We start from the raw sequence: 22,548 nt of genomic DNA on the forward strand, positions 1-22,548 counted from the left end.
CGCCCGCCCGCCCCGTCCCAGCTCGCCTGCGGGGGCTGTGAGTCTGTGGGGTGTCGGGCAGTTGGCCCGTCTGGAGCCCAGTGACTTGTTGAGACCCGGGCCAGCCGACAGTGGGGTACGAAGGAGGGCCGGCGTGCATCTGTCCACAGGCGTCCTCAGCTCTGCCCTCTACTTGGGACACACAGATAAAAGCGAAAGGGAGAGAGGAGGTGCCGAGGCTGGAGCGGACGGAGTGATGGGAAGCGCGTGAGTCAGGCCGGGGAGGAGATGAGGAAATGGGGGGAATGCAAGGGATGCGGCGGGCGGGAGGCGGCGGCTGCCGGACAGGCAGCGGGCTCTGGAGGGCCCTCGAACCCTTCTGCCTAGGCCAGTACGGAGCTGTCATCCCGCTCCGAGTCTCTGACCCATCCCGCCCACTCCGGAAGTTGGTAGGTGGGGGTGGGGACGAAGAGAATGCCGGAGCCACGTACTCACCGGGTGTTAGGCCACGAGTGGCCAGGTGGAGTGATTTTAAAAATTAATTTTATTAATTTTTTTTTCTTGGTTGTTTCAAAGCTGTAGTTACATAGTTTTCTTCACGTAGATTTTGGGGAGGAAAATCTGCCTTGTATCTTTCCCACCCCAATGAAAAGTAAATATATTGGGTAGAGAGTTAATTTTCTTGGATTGTGGTTGAATTTAGCAATCAGGGAATTGAGAGGATCATTTTAAAATCAGTAAGTGTGTATTTTTTTGCTAGGCAAGTGTTATGAATAGGTAGGTGATTTTTAAAGGCAAGTTTTCTGGTCATAACTTACTCGTGTAATACAGTCTGCTTGTGTAGTATATTTTGGCTTAAAAGAAGTAATTTTAACGGTAACTAAAAGTTTGATAAGAGTGATGCCACATGTGCATTTCAAATTGAAATAGTATTTTCTGTCTTTCTCGATGTTAAGATTGGATTGAATAGCTGTGATTTCTATCACTAGAGTTCATATTTCATAATTGAAGCAGTTTTTTTCTGATTTTTTAAAAGTGCCTTCAGAAGTTGAGAATTTGGCATTTGTTGGTAGTTTGGAGTGTGCTACAGTCCATATTGTATGTTTTATTTTTAATGATGATTCTAGTCATTATAGATATTTTGATCAGAAGGTACAATCTTTCAGGGGTTTCATAGTTTAAAAGGTTACAGTCATCACGTTGAAACTACATTTTAAAAACAGTACTGTAAATGGAACAGGTTGACTTTGCCCATGTACTTTTCTGCACAACCCTTATGGAGTGTGCATGAAGAAATATCTTCTCTCCTTGCTTCTTATATGTAAACTGCATTTCTATTTCATTATGTACAGGGTGGTGAAATGGCAAGGCCAGGCAAGAAGTAAAGGTTGCTCCAAGCATACAGGAGATGAGCTGTGGTCTTTCCCAGTCTAATGGAATAGGAAATTCTCTTAAGCCATGTCCGTACAAAACTAGAAATTGTAGTGATCTGGAGACTATTCTTCAAAATAGATGTAATGCCATTTCTACTAAAAACTTTGCCGTGTTTGGTCCTAGCAAATAAACAAGGAATATTTGTAAAAGTAGACCAAGTAACAGCAAATAAAAATGTTCCCAACATCTCTTCTTCTAATGTGTTCATTATAGGACAAAACTCTTATGATCAGAAAAATAAGGATTTAGCTCAGTTCCGCCGCCTGCCTCGCAAGCGCAAGGACCCGAGTTCGATCCCTGGTACCAAAAAAAAAGGAAAGAAAATATATAGAGCATTTCAACAATCTGGTTCTTATGATAATGAACTTCTTTCAGAGGATTCATTTGGCTTCACTACTAAATATATGAAATTAATCAAAATTACAAAAAGAATAGATGTATAAACTTTGTCAGGTGTTTTTTCCAGTGTTGAGAAATTTGCCACCAAGAATAAGGAGCTATGATGCTTAGCACTTAGGTCCTTCTCAGTGAGATACTGGCCCCCTCTCCCCATTTTGAGACAGAGTCTTGCTAACTTATTAATTGCCCGGGCTGCACGTAAACTTAGAATCCTTCTCCCTCAGCTTCTCAAGAGTATTGAGATTATGGGCATGTGTCACTACATCCAGCTGAATGAATTAATTTTTTGTAATCTAGCCTCCTTGATCCTGTTGAATAAGGTCTTAACAATTTTTTTTTTTTTGAAGGAGGGCATTCATTCATGTTGTTATGTATGCCAGGCACCATGAGGTTTAGGAAATAGAGATACAGCCTCTTGCTGATGAAAATTTATTAGAGGATCCATTGGTACCCTTTTAAGAGAGAATCCTGACTCTTTTTCTTTGTCATAGAGCTCTAGCTGATGAATGCTTTTTACAAGAATGTATTACCAGTGTTCATGTGTAACTAGCATTTAAGTAACATGACTTGATATTTATTGTCTTTGATTAAAAAGAAACTATGCCAGTGATTTGCTACTTTTGAGTTTTTTTTTTAGAGTAACGTGACTTGATATTTATTGTCTTTGATTAAAAAGAAACTATGCCAGTGATTTGCTACTTTTGAGTTTTTTTTTCTTTTTACAAACGAAGTTCACAATTGAAATTCAGTTTCTACCTGAAGTTTTATTTTTCTAGAAATTGCATGGTGTGATTGATTTCTTATGCATTAATGACTTGTAAATGCAAAAGTTGCACGTGCAAAGTATATAGATTAGGAACATAGATGATACTTTCTAACTAATGTAAATTTATTGCACCACACCACCTTCCTTGGAGAGGTAGTTGACATGTCTTTTCTGTATAAATTATGTCATGATATAATCTGGTACGGTTTTAAACATCTTTGAGAATATATCTAACTCAAACTGAAGTTTCAGCAAGAGCAAAAATCTGTGGAAAGAAATAGTGCAAAATTACCAAAAAGAGAGTAAGGTATAGCTTGAATATTTCTAAGCTAAAAATCCAAAATCTAAAACTTTTTGAGCACTGACATTACAAGTAGAAAAATACACAACATAAATTATGTACAAAATTATTTAAAATACTGTATGAAATCAACTTCAGGCTATGTATATAAGGTATATATAATTAATGAATTACTTATGAATAAAATAAAAATTACTAATTAATAAACTTGGTACCCACCCCCAAGATACCTCAGTATGTACTGGCAGATATTCTAAAATATATATAAAAAAATCTGGAGCATTTTGCTTAATCCCAATCTGTAATACCTATTTAACATCCATTAGAAGGAATGCATTATGTGTTTATCTCCTACATTATAATGTAAAAACTCTTTATTTCTTATCATTCGCCTAGCTTTGGAGAGTGAATCAGAGAAATAGAAAAAAACTAGCCCAAATCTACCAAACCTAGAAGAAACATGGGAGTTTAACATAATCATAGACAGGACCTATATAAAATGTTAATTCATAAACCATCTCATTTAAGTTCCCCATTTTACGTGTATATAAGTATGAGAAATCTGTTCAGTTTCATTTTACTGCTGTTTGCTAGAGGTTTTACAAGTTGGTTTCTAATTCCAATTCAGAAGTAATATAATGTCATTCCTAAATTAGCATTCTGTTTAGTGAGATTTTTCAACCTGATTTTGTAGTCCCTTTTTATTTTATTGATGAAAAAAGTGATACCAGAAAAGTTAGATGCTTGTCATAAAACAAAAGCTGACATCTGAACTTAATTCTCTTTATTTTCTGTGTCATTCTGCATCTCCTTATTGCTGTTTGAGTAGTAGACCAACTCTTAGCTACCTTTATTTTTTTGTTTTTCTTCTTTTTTTTTTTTTTGTACTGGGGATTGAACTTGGGACCTTGTGTTTGTGAGGCAGGTGGCGGCACCACTGAGCTAAATCCCTGGCCCTCTTAGCTACCTTTATAAATTATAAGATTCTGATGTTTCTTCTAGGTTTTGTTAGGTTTTGGCTAGTTTTTCTCCACTTCTATAATTGACTCTCCAAAGGTAAGTCTTAGGAATTACACTCACTATCAGCAGTTTATTCTGATACAGATAATTAGGCTGGAGTTTCATGAAGCATATAATTAAAAATCTAGGATAAGTATGAAATTTACATTTTAACCATAAGCATTCTCAGGATATGTTTTAATAGGCCAACTGCTAATTGCTAAATATTTATATTTGGGCAAGAGAAAGTCCACAGAGTTATTTAACCAAAGAATAACCATTACTGAATCTGAATTTCTTGAGATAGGGTCTGAAAATATATATTTTTAAGAAACTCCCCAGTGATTGATTATAATGTGGCCATTTGTATTAATGGAGAATTTCTTTAAACTCAAGAATTCAATAACCTCTTAATTTGGGGCATGATACTTGTTCCTTGAACTTAATAAAGGAAAGTAATTTACCTCAGGACTGTAGAATAATTGAATGTCCAAAAGAAGGAAAGTAATTTATCTCAGCATTATAGAATAATTAGGGTAGCTGTTGCTAATGTTTCTCACCATTTTCAAAACCTTGTTGAATCACTTTAAGGGAATGGTTAGCAAAATTATCAGTTTTGGATAGCTAATAAATATGGTATATGAATTTCCTAAAAGAAAATAAAAATTCCATTCCAAGAGAAGAAATCCATGCTTTTTGAGACAGCTTGTTGTTTGGAAACTTTCTTTACTTTTCTGCTTTTGTTTTTTAAAGATGGGGTCTTGCTATATAGACCAGGCTGATTTCAAATTTGCGATCCTCTAGCCTCAGCCTCCTGTGTTTTAGAATTATGCCCTGTAATTGTAGATGTCAAGCTTCATCTCTTGTCATAGTCATCTTTTTGGTCTCTTGAAAATGTTATGTTCTCACTGAATAGCTGGTATGTGCTACTCTCTTTACCTTACTGAATCTTCAACCATGAAATTTTAATTTCAGAAAGCTTTATCTCTCTTCGTAGGCTCTCCTTTTACTTTTGGCCTAATAGTGTTTAATATCTTCTTTCTTAATATGTAGATGTTCTTGCTCTGTTCCAACAACACTTTTTCCTGCCACTTTACATAGCAGTATATTTTGTTTTGAGTTTACTTATTCAGTTGGCTTCTCTTCCTCATCACACAGTAATTCATAAGGGCAAGCACTAGATTAATTTTGATCACCATAGTCTACCTACCATGGTATGCAGCATATAGTGCAATTACTGCTTAAGAAATAGCTAAGTTAGTGAAAGCTGTTGCAGTATTCATCTACTATGATTTTTCCTTCTGAGGCCAGATCTATTCTAAGGTTTCTAACAACTGTTGCCTTTTTTTTTGGGCTCAGTTTTTCTTTGCTGCTTTACTACAAATTTAGAAAATATTTAAGTATATTGTTTTCTTTTTTGAATTAAGTGAACTTAGTGCTGGGCTCTTTAGCTACCAGCCACGTTGAAATTGTATACAACTTTTATTTTTTTGTGGAGCCTTGCAAATATTAGGCAAGTGCCTAACACTGAACTATATCCCCAACCTCCTAAATAGTAATTTTTGAATTGTGTCTATGTGTATAGCTTTGAGTTCTTCCGATTGAATAAATCTCAACATGTTAGATTTTGGGGAAAGCATAAAAACTTTTTCTATGAAAAAAAATTTTGTGATCTTGAAATAATATAAATATTAAATATATATTCCATACCTGTAAACTACCCTTTTTTTGGTGGCAGCTTTATCCTTCCTTCTAATCTATACATCTGTGCATTATACAGATACATACTTTCAAACTACTGTGTCCTAGACACTGTTGGAGATTTCATATATATCGCAGGCAACAGTTTATAGTCTATTGGGTGAAACGCACATAAACACAAGAGCATATGTAAGTGCTATGAAATAAAGTGGGTTTGGTATAAGAGAATGATCAAGAAGAATGTTGTTAAGCTAGATTGGTGATTAAGGAAGGATTCTCTGTTAAGGAGACATTTAATCAAAGGCCTGAAGCAAATGGGTGAGCTATGTATGTTGCATCTAGGGAAAGAGTCCTTGATGTAGTTAGTATCATTGGAAGGAAGGCCAGTGTGGATATGTACTTGAAAAAGCAAGGAAAAAAGTTCTAGGAGACCAAATCAAAACAGAACACTAAATTCCTTGGAGCCTTTGAAGTTTTCTCAGACACTTGAGACACTTTGGAAAATGTTCAGCCCTGAAGAGATCAGCAGTGTTACTTAGGTTTTTAAAAACATTTCTCAAAACAAAAAAATATTCTTTGTATGTAGAAATTAGATGTTTGGGATTAAGGACGAAAACTGGAGACAATAGGATGATCTAAAACATTTTTCTACACTCTCACAGAATACTTTGAATCCAGGTGTGTTTTCATTTAAAAAAATGGTGATTAATTTTAAGACCCCAGCTGTATGTCTAGTAATTAAATTTAATTTTGACACTATCTGGAATCAGCAGCAGAACTCAAAGTAAAGCCCACAAGTCTACTCCTACTTAAGATACTTGTCACAAAGTATGGGCCTCCTAAGTTTCTGACTGAGCAGCTATAAGTGGATTCTTACTACAGCCTGCTTGTGTTCAGTAGTTTGTAAAAATAGCCCACAGAACACAGAGAAATGCTTCATTTCCTTTGTCAGTTTATTATAAAGGGTATTGCAGAGGATACAGATGAAGGAGTATCTAAAGACAAAAGTTTGGAAGAGTCCCAAGGAGTTGGAGTGTGCCACCTGCCAGCAAGCAGGTAGATGCTTTCACCAATCTTGAAGTTCAAGAAGTTCTTTTATTTTAAAGTAAAAATTCATTAAAATTTTTTTTTATTTCTAGTAGTAAATGTAATAGATATGATCACATTCATTGTGAGGAGTTGATTCACCTACATAAAACATTTTAAGTCTCCTTCAAGAATTTTTATAGGGGTTAGTCTACAGCCTCTTTCCCCTCTTTTCAAAGAGTAGTAGGTGGGTCTAAACAATCTAGCCCTTTAATTACTTGGTTATTTGGTAACTAGCCCATTCTGCCACCTCATTAGCATAAATACAATATCAGGAAGGGCTTGTTAATTTTGGAAGGGACTCCTGCTGACTCCTAATAATCACAAGAGTTTTAAATGATCTATGTGAGAAACCTGGGACAAAGACAAAACTTTTTTTATTATACCACAAAGGCCATAGCAGTAACTTAGGGATGAGATGGTGAGGATATGAAGTGGTCAGATTATAAATATAGATAGAATAAAACCCTGCATAAAGTTTTCTGGTGTGAGCAAACAGGCAGAATGGATTTGTGTTTTATTACTGGTATATAACAGGAGGTGGTTTGTACTAAGTTATCGATTTTGATTTTTAAATTTGAGCTAGCTATTAGACATCCAAATGGAGATGATGAGGCAGTGAGTATGAAAATAATGGAATACTGGTAAGATGTAGAGGATAGAGATGGGTTTGCAATTAACATGTGAATGATATTTAATTCCTTGAAACTGGATGGGTATACCTGGGGAGTGAGTGTAAACATAGAACTCTGAGCTCTGAATTTGGGGATCCATATATGTTTAAAAGCTAGTTGGATGAAGAAGAACCAGCAGAGAGTAAAGGACCAGTAATAGAGGAGGAAAAACCAAGAGATACTGAAGTCCAAAATACCAAGTAAGGTAGTTGTATCAAGAATGGCTGGATTGGGCTGGGATATAGCTCAGTGGTAAAGTGCTTGGGTTCAGTCCTCAGCACTGCAAAACCACCACCCCCAAACTCCTAATGGGATAAAAAGAGACTGAGATATAATATTGATTTAGCAGTGTTGAGGTTATTTGTGACCTTAGTAGCTCTTTTGGTAGAATAGTAGAGTAAAAAGCCTGATTGGAATAGAATTTTTGCTGTAGATAAGGAAAAGAAAAGAGAGGTGTTAATTGAAGGAGGGTTGTGTGCTCAGCAGGTTTTTAAAATATTAGACTCACTATAGCATGTTCTTGGGCTTTAGAAATAATCCAAAGGAAAATAAAATATTGCTGATAAGGAGAGGGAGAGTTTCACTCTAGCAACTCTTTATCGTTGTATTCCCAGGACTTAAACATATTTTTCTTGAATTAATGTGTGAATAAAACCATCACTAGATGGATTTTTCTAGATCAGTACTGGATAAAAAGTATGAAAAAGAACATTTTGGTAACACTCCTTTTTTAGATTGTTATGAGAATTAAAAGTTCTGTGTGGTTGAGTTACCATCTTGAGGTTATTCTTTAATCCTTCATACAGTTGTTAACTCCTGATTTCATTTTTTGCTTTCTGAGTTTGTTCTCAGTGGGCAGTTGAAATTTAAAGTTTGCTAGCTGTGAGTTTATTTGCAAATTGCACTATTTTTCTTTTCTGATTACAATTCTCTAGTGTGATGTGTCCAACTGTTCTCATACTAGTTCCTTACTGATTTTTCAGTACAGCCATATGTTTTTAATGTCTTATATAATTTTTTCTGATTTATAATCTAATTGCAAAGACTTATGTCAGAGTTAGCAAAATAATTTTATCACCCTGGGATCAAGAATGGGTTTTATACTTGTCTTATTTATTTTTGTTGTTAGTGAGATAAAGTACCTGGCACCCAAAGTTAAAAGAGGAAAGGTGTATTTGGCTCATAGTTTATAGAGGTTTCAGTTGGCTGGCTCCAAATCATGGTGGCATTGCAGAAGAGAAACAGCTCATACCAGGCAGAAGGTAGCAAAGCAGCAAGTGACAAGTGATGATCCTCTTTCTGTCCCTTATATTGTAGCCAGGCTACTCACCCTCAGCTCGGGTAGCACTCACACCCAGGGTGGAACAGCCTTAAACCTAGCATCACACCATAAATCAGTGCCAGCATCATATCTTTGATCCCAGCATCAGATATTCTAAATCCAGCAACTATGAAAAGCCCCACCTATGACTGCGTAAGGCTTTGGGAAGTGGCATCTAGATACAAGCCATAACAACACTTTTAAAGGATCATTTTTTTTAAAATGAACGTAAAAAGCAAAGACTAGCAGAGACTGCTTGTAGCCTGCCACATTCAAGTATTTTACTCTTCTCTTTGCCCATGAAAAGTTTGTTAGCCTCTGCTTTTCATAATATGTAATTTTTTTTGTTGAAATTTGTTGAGACTTAATTTTGCTCTAATACATAGCCTATTTAAAAACTATTCTAAAAGACATATAGATTTTTAGTTATTAAGTACAGGTTTTTAGTTAGACTTGCTGATTGAACTGTTCAGGCCCACTACTGTTTTTTCTGGGCTTGACCTATCAATAACTGAAGACTTTGAACTTTTATTTTAGATATCATAATTTTTTCCAGAGATCACAATTTATTTTGAGGCTATTTTATGAGTGCATACAAATTTATGTCCTCTTTACTGTATCTTATATTATGATATAGTTTCTAAAAATCTGTTATACCTTTTTTTAATTGATTTTGCCTGATCTGTTTGATACAGCCATCAGTACTTTTAGTTATTATTTGCTGGAATATCTTTTTGTATTCATTAACTTTCAGTGTTTGCCTGTCCTGTGCTGTTGTTATGACTCTAGTGTTTAGTTCATTGTTATTTAACAGTTCAACCTGTTGATTTTTTGAGTTTAATTTATTTATATTTATTGTTTTTTTTCATATAGTTGAACTTGTTTCTGTTTGTATTGCTTAATCTTTACTTGGTCTATTTGTTATAGCATGCTGGATTATTTTTGCAACTCTCACCAGGTCACTTACTTTTCTCTTTAGTATTAATCTGAAATTTAATCCATCCATTATCTTTATATTTTTATTTCTAAAAGTTACATTCTCATATCTGCCTGACATTTTATTATTCATTATCTTTAAATTCCTTTTATGTTGTTAAACATTTCACACAATTATTTTATACTTGATTATTCTAACATGAGTCAGAGAGTTTCCCAAGTATTATACCTGACAACATCAGAAACATAGCAATCAAGAGGAAGGGCAGAAGCATGGAGTGAGTGATCTGAGATATCTTATGTTTCCCATGTTCCCTTAGTTTTTTTTCTTCCTATTTTGGTCATTTGGGGCTAGATAATTCTTGAGGGGAAGCTTTCTTTTATATTGTACAATGTATGTTAGCATCACTGACCTCTACTCACTAGAAGCCAATAGACCTCCTACTCCTATCATAGTTGTCACAACCTAGGATGTCTGCAGATATTGCCAAATTTCCTATGGGGCTAAAGAATCATCCCTATTTGACAACTCCTTTCAACTTGTATAGCTTATGTGACATTCGATGTGGAGGTATGGCTTATAAATCTGTAGATTATAGTTTTGTTATAATAAGTTATCTTAAATAAATATTATACTGAGAATTCCATAGTTGCCTGGAGTTTAGTTGTTTAGTTGCTAGTATGTTAACAAAATCAAGAAGACTGGACCAGTGCTTGACTTTGTTTTTCCCTGTGATTCTCCCCAACCAGATATGCTTTACATATTTTTCTGCTGGTCTTTCTGCTCCTATTACCTCCCATTCTCTATGTTGTTTTTATTTTATTTGTTTAACAAATAATTACTGAGCACCAGAAATATTCCAATATAGGCCTGTTTGCTAGGAGATTTTCAGTGAAATAAAGGTTTTGTTGTCAACTTTCGTTTGGTAGGCTTAGACAGCACATAAATAATCAAAATTTCAAATATCTGCTGGTGCTGCAGAGATAATTAAAATGTTATGCTTTGGTAGACTATGTAGCAGTACTGTTGTAAATTAGGTGGTTGGGAAAGCCCTATTCCAGGATGTGTCTTTTAAGCTAAGAGCTGCATGTTGAGAAGTTGGTTGTGTGAACTCTATGGGAACCACTAGAAAGTTGTGTAATTTGAAATCAGCATAAAACAAAATTGAGGAAAAGATGGGCAAGTATGTTTATCTCTTAATATTATTGGCACTGGTAAGTAATATTTGAGACATGTAGTCAGAAATGTCTAAAACTAATTTTGAGGGAATATTATAGTAGTACCTAGAAACTAGATTTTTTGAACTGTTCTTTTTTCTTTCTCCAACTACAGCCAATGTATATTGAAAACATGAGTGGAAATGTATCAGGAAAATTTTTAACAATTTTTAATTGGTGGCCATTACGTTTCTGGTTTGTGAATATGTGTGTACAGGTCAATTTGTTAAATTTGACTCTGAGCAGATAAATGCCATCTTGTTTTATTTCAGGCTTCTCATTGTATGGATCACTGATTGAATAATACATGGCTTTACCTCGTCTCACAGGAGCCTTGCGCTCCTTTTCAAATGTCACTAAGCAAGAGAATTATAATGAAGAAGTGGCTGACTTAAAGGTATGTTTTAGATGAAAACTGTTATAAGCATAAATTATGGGAAATACTTGACATTCCTTTTTAAAGTTTTATGTGCTTGAACTGGAGGCTTTACCTTGTTTGGTATGAGACCAAGAAAGAAATGGTATAAAAATGTTTCCTATGAGAACACTTATATACCTATGACTATAATGTTTAAAAGAGAAAAATCAGAACTGTGATACTGAGTTCTTTGTTAATGTCTGTTGGCTGTGCTTCCTGCCATAGTTAATTTTTGTGATTTAACCCATTAATTTACTTCTGAATCGTTCAAGTAAGGTTTTAGGTCTCTGGTAAAATTCTTATCAAATGAGCAGAAAGTGTTTAGCATATATAAAAGTAGAGACAGAAGTAACATGAATTACTTTATGACCCTATTGTAACAACTTTAATTCATTTTGTGGCCAATCTGCCATCTGTTTGCCCTTTCTCTTCCCCCTAAAGTCAAATTGACCGGCCCCATTTTAAATTATAAAACTGAACTAATGATGGACTGATTATGAATATCATCAGTACAACCAAGAGTAAAATTGTAATTTTCTACCTGACTCAACAATTTTTCATTTGGCTTGAGTGTGTCCGATGTCTTTAATCCATGGATCAAAGATATAAAAATTGTATTGCATTCTGTAGACAGCTCTTGAAAATAAAAAGCTTATAGCCTCAAGAAGAGTGTTTACAGAAAGAATCTCCTATATGGGTAAGCTGGTCTAGGATCATACTTTGGGAAACAAAGTATTGACTTGAAATTGTTGAATTTATGATATGAATCTAATTGAATGCCCTTCATCAAAAAAATACTATAGGGCCAGGGATTTAGTTCACTGGTTCCACCATCTGCCTCACAAGTGCAAGGATCTGAGTTTGATCCCGGTACCAAAAAAAAACAATGCTATACAGCTTTTATTTATATACACTATAAGATATGCTAAAAATAAACAGAAAAAATGGAAAGAGGTAGTGTATATGCTACATTATTAATTATTATCTTCTGGATATTGATCATTTTTATTTTTATTTATGATTTTATGATTATACATCATAATTAAAATTATTCCCTGGTGTGAATAATCTGCAATAATACATAAGATCCTAATAAGATTACTGACATAGAAATGGGTTAATCTGCAATAATACATAAGATCCTAATAAGATTACTGACATTTAGAAATGGGAAGAAAGGAGCTAAAGGTGTAGGGAAGGTGGGATGGGTAGGGGAAGGGTAATAAGGGAAAAGAAAAAAATGTGAGATAATGACAAGATGAAAATAAAGTGTTTGTAGATGGGGAGGGGAGGAGGGGGTGAAGGGAGGGCAGGGACAAGGGGGAAAAAATGAGAATCAAGACTTGTCATGTAGAGGTACAAGATCCCAACAATGAATGTAACTGTACTGTATTCCTAAAATGTACCAATAAACTCAATTAAAGCTGAAAAAAAAAGACATGTATAGCTGAAAAAAAAATAATCCTTTCTTAAAACATACTAGACTAAAGAGATTTGGTGAAATCACATTTAATAAATGGACATCCTTCTGAAGGAAGTCACTGTGGATAAAAATAGATAAAACTTTTTTTCTTATGGTTGGTGCCATATTTTTGTATTGTAAAATATATGCAATAAGTAATGGATTTGAGAAAAACTTTAAACATTATTTATCTTTATTATGGTTTCTGTTTCAGCTGAAGCGATCCAAACTTCAAGAACAAATTTCAGATTCAGGCCTGACATGGAAGAAGATAGTGACATTTTTGAGTGAAAACGTGGAGAAGAGTAAAATGCCAAGTATAGATGAAGATTTAAAAGATATATTACAAGCTGCAAAACAAATAGGTATTTTTTTTAAAAAAAAGAATCTATAAGGCTTAAAAACAGATTGCTTATGACTATAACATGTATTAAAAACAGGAAATTTCCTGACAAGTATTCATAATTATGAAAGTCTTATCTATCAAATAATTTAGGATAGAGTGGTGGGGGGAGGTTACTAATTATAGTACAACTAGACATGAGGGATTTATAGAAATTTAAAGTAGGAAAACCATTTTCTTGGTTTAGATAAAGATTAGGTAAGTTAAAATTTTAATCTAGCCTTAAGGAACCTTAAAAGCCATGTAACTCATTCTCTTATGATAGGTGTCCACATAGTATACAGTGAATGGTAGAACTTAATCTGTACTTTGACTGCTCAAGTTCTCAAACCATATTAACATTTTCATTAACTGATTATATTTGAATGAAATTACAATTTGGAGTTACAGTACACACAATAGTTAATTTAGATTACCTTCCCAAGGTTAGAAACCAAACTAAGTGGAAAAAAAACCGAATTATTTTAACATAAAAATATCACACATTCAAATTTATCATGTTATTCCCAATTCTTGATGACTAAAAGTCATATTTAATACATCTGTATTTCTAAATTTTTCAGATACAGCAAATTTGTATGTACAGAGTCCAAACTCATTCTCTGACTTTATGTAATATGGCCTCCATCCTTCTGTTTTCTTATTTGTTTGTTTGTTTATTCATTTATTGGTACCGGATATCAAACTCAGGTCCTTGCACTTGCAAAGCAGGTGGTGGAAACACTGAGCTAAATTCCGAGCTTGGCCTCCATCCTTCTGGCCTCATGTCTTCCTTTCCTTGACCAATAGGGCTTTACATGTGGCTTTCTCTCAGTTCCTCACAAGTCACCCTGCTTGTTTGGAGGACTTAGTACATGTTTTTTTGTGTGCTACATGTTCTTCTGTCTTAATCTTAGTGTGGTTATGTCCTTACTTGTGATTCTCAAATTAGCTAAAAAAATTATTTCCTTAGTGAAACCTTCATTAACTATCCACCCTCAAATAGTCTTCCAGTCACTTTTTATTATAAAGTCTTCCATAATATTTTCTCCATAACATTTATTATTATATAATATTTTGTCAGTTTTGATATGTTTCATGATAATAGGATGTATTCTACTTAATCCTCTATCCTCAATGCTTAGAATAGTGCCTTGCATATTTTAGAATCTTAGTGAAGATTCACTTGACAAAAGAATTGTTTTCTCTTTGATTTCTTGGTGGAGGGAAAATAGATTCTTAACCTTTTAATACTGGTTGGTAGTTTTCTACTGAACACCAGCTTTGGTGGGTGTTTCTGTTGTATCCTATAGACTTTGTATTTATGATTGTCTAATTTTATATTTTTAAGAAATATTGACTTGTTTTATATGTCATTTATGTATTGTTGGTCTGTGACCTAATTTGATAATGAATTGAGTGTTCTCATTGTGAAAGTACAAAGTAAAAGTACATGCTTTGCAATTAGATGATCTTTAGAAGTTCAAGAACTTTGCTTAAGCCTAGCTGAAATAGAGTACAATTCAATAAAATTTGTGATAGCATTTGAAAAAGAGTCATACTTTTGTTGTTGTTGTTGTTGGGATTATTTTCAACAGTAGTGAAAATGTGTAATCTCTGGCCAATTTTTACTTGATCTTCACTTTTGTGATCTTCATTATTTTCATTTGTAAGATCTTGGGCCACAAATGTCTGACTAAAAGTATTTTTTAGAAACTCTAGGGCTGGGAATTTAGCTCAGTGGCCCAGCACCTGCCTGTCAGACTTGAGGCTCTGGCTTTGGTCCCAGTATCAAAAAAAAAAAAACAAAACAGAAACTTGAGTATTCTTCCTGTTTTTATTTCATTATAAAATACTTACAAAAACAATACTGGCATGTTGAGTTTATTTAGTACCATGACAAAAATTTTTTCTTTATATGATATTTGTATACAATATGATTTAAAAATATAAACTACCTGTTTAGGCTATTTCCTTACAGATAGCTGTTCACAACTCAAAAAACAGTTTTCGAAGCAGAAGTCATTAAATGTAATCCTATTGATGCAACAACTGCTTCAGACTTAGGAATGAACCGTCAACCAATGTGTCTAAGATACTGTTTTGAGCCAAATAGCTTAATATTTCCAAAAAACATAAAATCTTAGTATTGGATTTAAGCAAATGCTCTGTTATATCTATTTTTTAATGCTGTGCTTAAGTTGAAATATAACAGATTTAATGAATCAATAGTTAGCTATCCATTCTGAGTGAAAATTCTGACATTAGAAATTTTATTAAAACTAGCATTTTTGAAAAGATGAGTATCATGGTGAAAATATCTTGGTTGCTTCTCCTATATTTCCTTTGTTAGAACAGATAATTTTGGTGTGATTGTACTTAAAAGGTAGAATTGGAGAATAAAGAAAAGAAAATGTATTTTGTTTTTGTATAATATAGTAGAAGACAATAATGAGGATCATGCATATTGTTTAGTTAGAGTAGTAGCATATTAAGCTGGAGGAAGCATTGGGTTACTTCTTATCTGATCCTTTCATTTTGTATGTGAAAAACAGGACTCCTGAAGATTAAGTAAATCACATGATTGGTATGTGGTTAACGTAGGCCTACATCAAATCCTGAAAAATAAACATTATAGAAATGCTAGATTCTTACCTTTTTCTTTTTTTGTAGTCAGAGATCATGTAAAGTTTGCTTTTTTTAGCTACTCTTAAATTTATTTCCTTTATATATTTACCATTGTTCTTTCAAGCTTTCATAATCTGAAGTTGGAAATACTGCAGGAGTCCTATTTCTTCAGCCCTCCTTTCCCATTTATGTTTTGTTTCCTTGGGGAATATATTTTTAAAATTTAGTGAACAAGGATTGGATATAAATTTAGGAATTTGTAGGAAAACTTTTGTTGGAAATCGGAAGGCTGCTATAAATCTTTTTTAATGATTGATCTCACCTTAATTATCAGTTTCTATTTTAGCATCTGTGTGGTAGAGAAAATATTGTCAGGGTGAAGTGCAATAATTTAATGTGAAACTTTTTAGTAAATTCTCTTACAAAGAAATTCCAGTTTATAAAATCATAGTGCTATCTTTATAAAATCATGTATAACTTACATGTAGAGTGCATTTATAAATGTGAACTCCCATTTTTGCTTACAGTTTAGTGTCAGTAGTACCAACCATGTGAAATTATGTATAGAATTACTACAATCCCTAAATTATGTAAAACCTACATTTCCAAGCATAAGTAAAACACACATGATAAGTAAAACATATACAGGTACTATTAAGTTAATTTAAAAGCATTATATAATTTGTAGATTTTTGTCATATGTTTTTCTAAACACTTATTTGCCAGTATTTTTGATACTTATTTGTACTTAAAATTTTACTTCATACTTGAAGAAATTGAGAATTATAAAATTATTTTCATGTAAAAACTCAGTCTTCTACAAATGTATAAGCATTAGATATAATAAATTTAATATAAAAATAATGGTCTGATGTCAGGTTTAGTTAACCTGCTGTGCATGACACTGGATCCATCCCTTTTTTTCTACTGAAATTTGTACTTTATTGTAGTAGTAGTCGTAGTCAGCAGTATGTCTTTGTACCTTTCCCTGAGGGATATAGGAAGCAATCTATGTGTTTAAGTCACTTGATATGATGAATAGCAAGGTGTGTGCATATGTGCAAAAGTGGCAAAACAGGATTCTAACCCACATTATGCTTTAACTTGTTTTGCATGTATTAACCTGAGAATCATAGAAGGTCCAATAGACCCACACCACTCCAGAATTTGTTTTAAAAAGTTGTTTGGTTTTTCTGGTAGAAGTAACCCCGTTCAGTACAATGGCACATGAAAAAACAGATTTGCAAGTTTTTGGGTAAGCAAAAGTGAATCATGAGATTACTCTTGATGATGAAGATAAGATGATTCATTATGGTAAAATACATTCTTCCATAACAGAAGAGTAGCGTGTGTGTGTGATGATGATGATGATGATGACGACGGCAACCACCCTGATATTGGCCATGTGAGCCAAAGTTCCTGTGACAATGAAATGGAGTGAGAATTGACTGATACAAACACAGGGAATACAGACTCCTTGATTCAGATGACAAAGAAAACAGCAATGCAAATACCTATTTGACTGGTCCAAATTAGCAAAATAGCCAAACAACCAAATGGAACGATACAGTGTTAGAACTAGGTCTGAAAATATAGTGAAGGTGTTGGCAAGGATGAAATCTATTGGGAAGAATGCTACCAGTGCCATTCAATGTTGGAAACTGTAACAGATGAAGTGCTACACGATGCAGTGAAATACACAAAGGCTGAGAAAGGCCCACCCAATACCATTGTTAAGTGTGCACAGATCCTGGTGAGCAGCATTATGTACCAGAGCAGTGTGGCTTCAGTCACATCTAGCAAGGGCCCTGCCCCGATGCCGGCTGCTTGGGTACACAGGCCCAAGCCAAAGGCCCACTCAGAAAAGAGCTGCACAGTACCACAAGCATCAGCAAGAGGACCACCCGATACCATCAGTAACTGCAAGCAGATCCAGTGAGCAGCAGTGTGGACCACAGAGGAAATGGCATCAGGTATGTGTAACTGGGGCCCTACCCTGACCCTAGCCACTTGGGCACACAGGCTGAAGCCAAAGGCCCGCCTGGAAAAGAGTTGCATAGACACGAGCATAAGCCAGAGGCCCTCTCCAATACCATTGGTAAGTGTGTGGAGGTTCTAGCCAGAAGCCTGCTCAGACATCAGGGACTGGAGCACACAGCCCCCAGTAAAAGGCACTCCCAGACAACAGCTACATAGGCACCCTAGCCAGAAGCACACCTAAATACCTTCCCAAGTGTAGACAGGCCCCAGCCAGAAGTCCTCCCAAACAACAGGTCGGTTCAGGGATCCAGAAGGTCACCATTCTCAACCCAGGAATTGGTGTGCTGTTGAGCAGCAGGGAAAAGGGTCCACGGTGGCTTGCTGAGCATTGAAGACCACTGGGTGAGCAGTCACCTCAACAGTGGCACAGCAGGCTGCATCTGTTGAAATGAGAAGACAAGTAAGTAAGTCGTAAAACCAGACTTCCAGATCACCTAAGGCAACCCCAAAGGGCAACAAGATGGATGATACTCAGCCACATGGACTCCCTGAACTGGAAATGAAAAAGGATCTGGAAAAAATGAAATCAGAAATAATTTCTGACATAACAACAAAGACTGTGCCCATAGTGCAAGACATGATTAATAAATCTAGAGCAGAAACAGGTTAAAAAAAAATAGAGTTGAGAAACATGATGGAATCCCAACATAGAAAACAAATGGAATCTATAGAACAGATGCAAACAGATTTCCAGGAAATTAAAAACTCCATTGAGTTTTCTGGTAGCAGAATGAGCCAGTGTGAAGACAGAATTTCAGATAGAGAAAACAGGATTCAATTAGTGACCAGGAAAAGAAAAAATTCTTACAAATAGTAAGGAACCGTAAGAAATCAGTCCAGCAGCTGCTAGACAATGCAAAGAAGAACAACATAAGAGTGATCTGAGTCAATCAAGAAAAATGAGAGATTGCAGATGACAAAACTATTCACAGAAGTAATGGCAGAAACTTCCCAAGTGGGGGAAAGAACTTGACACACAGATAAATGAGAAATATAGGACTCCAACTAACCATGTTAAAAAAAAAAAAAAATCTACATCTAGGAGTAAAAGTTAAGATTCCAGAAATGCAACAGAAGAACAAAATTCTATAAGCAGTTAGAGAAAAGAAAGAAATCACATACAAAGGAAAGCCTATCAGAATCGCAGCAGACTTCTCAACATAAACCCTCAAAGCAAGAAGCTTTTGGAGTGACATACTTCAAGCCCCAAAGGAAAACAGCCTCCAACCCAGATTGATGCACCGTAAAAAACTATCTTTCAAAATTGCTGGAGAAATAAGATACTTTCATGAGAAAGAGCATCTGAGGAACTTCATGACTATCAAACCCACACTCCAAAATGTTTAAACAATATCCTAGGAAAAGACAATGGGGATCACAACCCCAGGAAGCCCAGCAGAATTCATCAGGCACAACAAGAAATTAAATGCACAGGGGGAGAATACAATAAAAAGAAAAAGTCATGACAAGGATAAGTCAATACAAATCAGGTATAACCATCAATGTTTTTTTGGGGGGAGTACTGGGGATTTAACTCGGGTCCTTGCACTTGCAAGGCAGGCCACTGAACCACTGAGCTAAATCCCTGTTTTTTTTTTTTAACTGTCAATGTTAATGGTCTCAATTCACCAATCAAAAGAACTAGACTGGCAGAATGAGTCAAACAAGATCCAGCAATATGCTGCACACGAGAAACACACCTAATTAAAAAAAAACTTTAGACTGAAAGGTAAAGGGTGGAAAACAATACTCCATGCAACAGGAACATGAAAAAAAGCGTGAGTAGCTATCCTTGCAGATCAAGTGGATTTCAAACCAACACTTGATTAAGAGAGACAAAGGACACTGACACTGCATCCTTGTAAAGGAAACACTACAAGAAAAAGAGATGAGAATCATAAATATATATACAACAAACATTAGTGTAGTCAGAGATATAAAACAAATACGGACATGAAAAATAAGCACTAATGCAATAGTAGTGGGGGATCTCAGTACCCCATGGTCACAAATAGAACAACTAGACCAAAAAAAACCAAAAAAACAAAACGAAATGCTAGAACTCAATCAAACTCTTCAACTAATGAACTTAAGAGATATTTACAGAGTTTTCCACCCCACAAAATCAAAATATACATTCTTTTCAGCTGCAAATGGGTCCTTCTCCAAAATAGACCACATGCTTGCTCATACAACATGTTTAAGTTCAAAGGAATTAAAGTTCTCCCCTGTATATTATCAGACCATAGTGTGATCAAATTGGAGATCAATACCAATAAAAAACTGCAAGACTTTCATAAACATGGAAATCGAACAATTCATGGGTCACAGAGGAAATTAAAGAAATCAGACAGTTTCTACAATTAAATTAAGATGCCAGTAAAAAAAATCAGTATATATGGGACACAATGAAAGCAGTTTTACGAGGGAAATTTATAGTAATGAGTACTCATATTAGGAAAACAGAGCTCAATTAAACAACTTCATACTGAACCTCGAACTTTTAGAAAAAGAAGAGCAGGACAAACCCCCAGCTCATATAAGGGAGGAAATCATTAAAGATCAGAGCAGAAATCAGTGCAATTGAGCCTAACAACTATAGAAAAGATGAAGGAAAGAGTTGGTTCTTCAAAGGATAAACAAAATTGACAAATCCTTAGCAAACTTATCAAAAGGTGGGGGGTCAGATTCTTGCAATTAGGAATGAAAAGAGTGAAATTACAATGGACCCAGCAGAAATCTAGAGAATCATAAATACCCACTTGGAGAACCTATACAATAAGATGGAAAACACAGAAGAAATGGACAGATTCCTAGATGCATATGAGTTACCAAAGTTGAAAAAAGAAAACATACAAATTTTAAATAACCAATATCAATCAACAGAATTGAAAACATAATTAAAAACTTACCAACTAAGAAAAGCCTAGGCTGTGATGGTTTCACTACTGAATTCTACAAAACATTTAGAGGGGAACTATTGCCACTATTGTTTAAACTCTTCAGTGAAATTGAAAGGGAAGCAATACTCATAAATTCATTCCTGGAAGCAAAGCATCACCTTGATCCTTAAAGCAGAAAAGACCCAACCGAAAAAGAACTACAGGCCAAACTCACTAGTAAAAATCCATGCTCTGTAGGTTAAAATCAACCAATCTTTGTTGAACCATCCATTTGAAGTACAGTGAGGGAATACTAAAAGGACAACATTGTATTCTTCTTTGAAAGAGGCAGCTGAGCCATAATCTTAATCATAGGATGTGAATAATCAGGGACTAAGAGATGGAAATAGACATAGAATAGGATCTTTTTCTTTTGAAATCACATCTTTTCAAACTTTATTGTTTTGAGACAGTCTTGTCTATGTTGCCTAGGCTGTCTTCCATCTTTGCAGCTCAAGTTATTCTCTTGCCTCAGCCCTCCCTAGTAGCTAGGAGTACAGTTGCTACCACATTTGGCAGGACCTTATATTTGAATGTTAAGAAATCCTTTTTTGGCTACAGTAGGAAATTTATAATAGACACTAAAGCTGGAAGAAAAATAATGCAATCATTTCCTATTTATATATGAAGTTAGGACTGCACCATATAAGCTCTTCAAGATATGTGTGTAATAATACTAGATCCAAGGTTTCAGTAAGATACCAGTGTTAATTATTTTATTGACTTTTACCAGTGTTATGATAGGTTACATTTTGTTTAGAGCCTCTTGAAGATTTTATTCTTTTTTTTTTTTTTTACTGTAAGAGCAGTCTCTGAAATCTGTCACAAATAGGTTCTTATCTTTTATTTGAGAAAATTGGATAAGAGAACTTAATACCTTAAAAAATTAAGTCACATATGTATGAATACCAAATAGGTGCACTGGTGTGAAAAACTATAATGGTACATAAGATCCTAATGATATAATTGACAATGTGAAATAGGAAGAAAAGGGCTAAAGGTGTAGGGGAAGTGAGTAGGGTAGGGGAAAGGTAATAAGGGAAAAATTTTAAGAAAATGAAAACATGGAAACAAAGTATTTGTAAATAGGGAAGTGAGGAGGGGGTGAAGGGAGGGCAGGGACAAGGGGAAAAAAATTGAGAACGAAGACCTGTCATGTAAAGGTACAAGATTCCCAATGATGAATGTAACTGTACTGTATACCTAAAATGTACCAGTAAACTCAAAGAGAAAAAAACAATGAAGGCCTGATACTTTATCTATTCCTACTTCGATAAGGAATTTTCTTCCTGTCCCTTTTAAGAAGCAGCTTTCTTTTGTATCTTGTGGTTAAGTTGTTTTACACTTACACATATAAAACTTGATGACATGAAATGTTTTTTAATGTAAATCTATATATATAATTTCTTGCCATCTAGACTTACAGTATAAATCAGAAAATTATAAATTATTAATGTTTCTTTTTCTTTTCAACTCCAAAAGTCTGTATAATTCATATAGTTTTACATGGTCTTTATTTTAGTCACGTGTCAAATCAGTGTTTAAAATTAGGTTTTGGAAAAGTTTTAGCTAATGTCTCTTTTTTTTTAAAAAAAAAAGAAAGCAGTTAAGAGTTGTTATTAGGTAGATTCTATGCTTACATGTAGAATAATTATTGGTTATGGTTTATATATCTAAAATAGTTCTTGGAAATTCAGGGATAGATTTTTCTGCTCCTAAATGGATTATTTTCCTTCATGTATTTTGGCTGTTGATCTAACATGTATATGTTGTGTGTGTCCATATGTATACATATAATATATATATTAGTTAACATATATGTAAAGTTTTTTTTTTTTAGTTGTAAGGTGAACCTTGATTCA

At 34.6% G+C, this 22,548-nt stretch overlaps 1 protein-coding gene across 5 annotated transcripts in view; it reads left to right on the top strand.

Annotated features, from left to right (window-relative positions):
- The first annotated feature begins 6 nt into the window (after positions 1–6).
- Ascc3 (activating signal cointegrator 1 complex subunit 3) overlaps positions 7–22,548 on the top strand; it is a 295,426-nt gene continuing 272,884 nt past the window's right edge. For 3 of the 5 annotated variants that reach the window (XM_010607172.2, XM_010607175.2, XM_033763469.1), the window contains exons 1-3: positions 7–246; positions 11,087–11,211; positions 12,909–13,059. In XM_010607172.2, coding sequence (XP_010605474.1) covers positions 11,122–11,211; positions 12,909–13,059 — 241 coding nt within the window. In that variant the 5' untranslated portion in view covers positions 7–246; positions 11,087–11,121. Of the gene's footprint in view, positions 247–413; positions 500–11,086; positions 11,212–12,908; positions 13,060–17,377; positions 17,678–22,548 lie in introns of those variants that run through there. The other 2 variants (XM_010607174.3, XM_033763468.1) reach the window with 2 other exon arrangements.

This window comes from Fukomys damarensis, unplaced genomic scaffold (genome assembly GCF_012274545.1).
Source record: "Fukomys damarensis isolate Sample0158 unplaced genomic scaffold, DMR_v1.0_HiC HiC_scaffold_14, whole genome shotgun sequence".
In the NCBI taxonomy this organism is placed as follows: Eukaryota; Metazoa; Chordata; class Mammalia; order Rodentia; family Bathyergidae; genus Fukomys; species Fukomys damarensis.